The sequence below is a fragment of the Chinchilla lanigera genome, unplaced genomic scaffold (assembly GCF_000276665.1).
Source record: "Chinchilla lanigera isolate Chin_1 unplaced genomic scaffold, ChiLan1.0 scaffold00140, whole genome shotgun sequence".
Lineage (NCBI taxonomy): Eukaryota > Metazoa > Chordata > Mammalia > Rodentia > Chinchillidae > Chinchilla > Chinchilla lanigera.
In genome coordinates, this window is record NW_004955541.1 from 2,435,746 (window position 1) to 2,440,166 (window position 4,421).

Consider the following 4,421-nt stretch of genomic DNA (forward strand, 5'->3'; position numbering starts at 1 on the left):
CCCCTAAACGGCGCAAGGTGGTGGGCCCCGGTGCGGACGGGCCCGTGTCCCCAGGCAGCCCGGCCCTGCCCCGCCTCTGCCCACAGGCGGCCCCCGGCACCGCTCGGGCCCAGGAGAGTCTCGAGGACACTGCGGGCCGCCCAGGCCCACCCACGGCCAGCACAGACCCTCCACCCCCAGCTCTGTCCCCTCTCCCTGATGCCCAGCCGGAAAGCAGCGAGGGCCGAGAGCCAGACCAAGCCTCGGAGAGGCCGGAGGACGAGGCTTCCACAGGCAGCTCTGGGCCTGGGAGACAGCAGGCTCCCCACCTTGCCTCAGGGAAACGCGGGACCCTGGGGGACCGTGGCAGGTGCGCCCGCGACCTGCCCCTAGGAGAGCCCTCCCTGTCCCTGAAAGAGAAGCAGGTGTCACCTTGCCATGTGGCGCCTGAGGGGGGCACAGCCGGGCCCTCCCACGACGGTGGTGCCACCAAGCTGGGGGCTTGCCAGAGTGCATCGAAGCCCAGGCCGGGGGCGACCACCTCTAGCAGGGCGCCCAAGCTACCAGGACAACCAAGGAAGCCCACACACATTGGGAGCCCAGCTCCCGGAGAGCTGGCCCCCGGCCCTGAAAACAGGAGGAAGCCTGCCACCCCCAAGGCCAGGCCTAGGCCTACCTCCCAGGGCAGTGGGGGGGCACGCCCTGGCACCAAGACCTCAGGGGGCAGCCAGCCGCAGCCGGCCAGCGGGCGGCTACAGAGTGAGACAGCCATCACCCCGGCCAAGCCCCGCGGCCCGAGCCAGAGCCCCGCACCACTCCCGCTCCCACCTCGAGCCCAGGCCCGGGGCAGCCCCAAGGGGACCCAGGCGTGTGCAGGTCCCCAGGAAAAGGCAGAGGGCAGTGAGAAGAGGAGGAAGGGGCCAGGCCCAGTGAAGCGGGAAAGCACAGGGAGCTCAGGCAGAACCCCCCCAGCCCCCAACAGGCCTCCCCGGGCCCCCCGGAAGCAGGCCACCCCTAGCCGGGTGCTCCCCACCAAGCTCAGGCCCAGCGGTCAGATCAGCAAGATGAGGCCTCAGCCCTGGGACGCTCAGAAGGGGGAGCCTGGCCCAGGCCACCAGAGGGAGGTGCTGAGCAAGGCCTTCCCCCAGGCAAGGAGGGGCAGGTCTGTCCCTAGTACCAGGCCCGCGGCGTTCCGAGACCACCGGACCGCTGAGTCCCAGAGCGACCTCCTTAGCCAGCTCTTTGGGCAGAGACTGACCAGCTTCAAGATCCCTCTCAAGAAGGACACTTCCGAGTGATGTATAAGCAGTGCCCAGCACGGAGCCTGGGCCCCAGCGAGGCTCCTGGTGGTGGCTGCTCCGCACCTGAGGTGGCGCACTTCGGGGCCCCCCACCCGCCTCACCCCACCGACACTCCAATGGACCGGTGAAGGTCCGTTTCTTGCCAGAAGGCTGAGAGTGAGGGATTGGCCCGCTGCAGCCCTGTTGAGACTACACAGCTGTTTTCTTGGTACTAAGTACTTGAAAGAGCAGCTCGTGCCCTGCCCAGCCCCATGTGCCGCAGGCTTGGCAGCATATGCTGCAGACCTCGTCGGAAGATTTGCACAGAGTCCCCCGTCACCAAGCAGGGAAGTAAGTGCGGGCAGTTGACCAGATGGTGGCCTTTCCCTCGTAGTCTTGCTGCTGCTGGAATTCCAAAGTGCCCTTAGGAATCCCATCGGGCGCCCAGGGCTCTCCATGTGGACCACTTCTGAGCCACCTGATCCCCAAGAGCGCCAGCCCTCCGCCCCCCTGACCACAGGATCATGCCTTCCACTGGCCACAATGCGGATGCTTCTGGGGCCCCTGCTTCCCCAGGGAACACGGAGAGAGCCGCTGCCCCTCCGGGGCCCCTCTCTGGAGCCCTCCTCCCCACGGAGCCCTGGGCTGTGTGCATCCTCAGTCCTGCTCAGAAGCTTCTGGTGCTATTTTCATATTGTAATGTGAATACTGGGTTCTCCTGAAACAGGAGGGGGCGGGGAGACAGCGCTGGGAAGACTGGAGGAGGCTGCAGCCAGAGCACGGAGACAACATCCCAGGGTTTCCCACAGGCCTCCTTAGTAGCCCATCCCGGGTCCCCCAGACGGAACCTGCCAGGTACCCACATCCTGGCCCAGCACCCCACCAGGAAGGGCAGACAGGAGGGCCTGAGAGGCGCCATGCTCTTCGGGGAATCTCAGATTCACAGCTTGTTTTGTTCCGTTTTTAGTTTTTAACGTGGGTGCAATGTGTATGTGAAAGGTTTCATTTTGACATTTTGAAAGACACCACATGGGGCCCAGGCTGCCCCCCCAGAAGGTGCTAGGGCCTTGTAGACAGCCTCTTTCTCACAGACGAAGACAGGAGAGGGGCCTCAGGCCAAGCTGTAATAACCACAGCCAGCTCATCTTTCTGAATATATTCCCACTATTTTCACACAAACCCCGGCTCTGTGGTATCTGTCCGCGCACCTGCTGCTCCCTGGAGCCCCGGAACGTGGCCCAGAAGGCGTTGGCCTCTGTTGTCTCTTCTCGGGGCCACTACGGGCCACCTGCTGGGGCAGGGCCGTGGGGACACATGCAGACGGGGGACAGGCACTGGCTGGAGCTGGACTCGGCAAGACTACTCTGGTGGCCCCCATATTTACAGGGGAAAAGAGGCCCATGCAGAAAGGGGTGTTGATGGCCACACACGGCACCGTGGTACACTGACGAGGTGGTGAGCCCTGCGCAGGACTGCGGGCCTGGCCACCAGGTGGCAGCATCCACCCAGGCAGGGGAGCTGCCTCTGCCTGCCACTGCCCAAGCCCACCTCAGCCTCCACTCCACAGAGCAGACTCACGCCCTCAGGACCGCCAAGCCACCCACCTGTGCAAAGGCCTAGAGACCGCCACATGCAAAGAGACAGACAGGCAAGCCGCCCATGCACCGGCAGGCACATGCACACCGCACACACATCCACACACAGTGCAAGGTATACACACACAGCCCCACCGTGCAGACCTGCACACGGGTCACATATGGACAGATGCCCCCCCTCAAATACCTGCGAAGACCAGGACACACCAGGCACCCTCGTCCTGCCCATGAAGGTTGCATCCTGCTGGAGCTAGGGGCAACTAGGGCTGACTCCCAGCCCCGTGGGCAGAGAGCAGTTGCTGTCCATAAGCTGTCCCTGCCCAGGTACCTGTCCTCAACAGGCCTCTCTCCCATACCAGAGTCCAAGGTCCCCAAGCCAGCAGAGTGGACGGGAAGCCGTGTGTCACAGAGATGTTTCCTGGGCCGTAGGGTCCCACAGCAGCCACCCCTCTGGAAGATGGGGCAGGGGTGAAGCTGTCCAGGTGGGCAGGCCACAAGGCACACAGTGTGGCCAGTGGCCATCCACTGTGCTGGGAGAGTGCACTGGGTGGTGTGCAGCACAGGAGGAAGCCCTGCTGGCCGGCTCAACTGAGGCTTCTGCAGGGTGGGGTGCATCCTTCTGGGAAACCGACCCGGACCATCCTGGGACTCCAGCACTGAGTGTGGTTCGCCAGGCCCACGTGGCCCCACTCAGGAAAGTGTAAACGCTGCTCCCTGGGCAGGAAGAACCACATGGGAAGGACCCAGGGGGACAGCTTCAGGGTAGCTCCAGGTGGTTGCCAGGGAAGAGGCCATGTCCTTGTTACCCAGGGGTGTAGAAGTTGGGTCTCGAAATGTCCCCCCGAAGGCCAGGGGACCTGAGACTTGGAGGCTGCAGCACACCGAGTCCTGCTTCATCCTATGCATGGCCATGTGCAGGCCATGGATACCCACGGCAGCCACAGCCTCGCGGGCCCCAGGGCCACCGTTCATCCGCAGGGTGCACGAGGGCAGCACACTGAGGCCTCAGCTGTCCCTCCATCCCTGCAGTCCCAAGGCTCCATCCCCTTCCTACAGCACAGTGCCTCACTGACCTCCAGCATGGCCTTGGGGTCAGGAGCTCAAGGCCACTGGCCTCCACCCTGGCAGGGCCAGGCAGACAGAGGAGGCAGGAGCTGCCCTTCCTCAGCCCAGGGCTGTGGGGCAGACTGCACCTGGGCCTGCACTGCCCAGGACCCTGGGACGCTTGTGAGCCCAGGGAGGGCAGGTGCTTGCTACCAGCAGCATGGGGGTGGTCAGGCTGAGGTCGGGAGTTGCTGTGCCAGCTGGGCCTCAGCTTTCCTAGCATTCAATGAGCACAAGCTCGCCAAAGCCTCCCAGCTGTGGTGCTCACAGCTCCCTCCTAGATTCCAGGGGAGTGTGGTGATTCCCCAGCGAGGCTGGACTTTAGCCCCAGCCTCAGCTTCCCTGTCTGTGAGGGGATCCCATAAGATTGCAGGGTACTGTTCTGGGATGGAAGGGGGTGGTGTCTGGGAACCTCTAGCTCTGCACACTCACCCACCCCCAGGACTGCTGCTGTCCTGGCTGC

The 4,421-nt window shown here is 64.1% G+C and overlaps 1 protein-coding gene across 1 annotated transcript in view; it reads left to right on the plus strand.

Annotated features, from left to right (window-relative positions):
• Znf469 (zinc finger protein 469) overlaps positions 1–2,438 on the plus strand; it is a 33,635-nt gene extending 31,197 nt beyond the window's left edge. The window contains exon 4 of the mRNA XM_013507939.1: positions 18–2,438. Coding sequence (XP_013363393.1) covers positions 18–1,277 — 1,260 coding nt within the window. The 3' untranslated portion in view covers positions 1,278–2,438. The remainder of the gene's footprint in view (positions 1–17) is intronic.
• Positions 2,439–4,421: the final 1,983 nt, after the last annotated feature.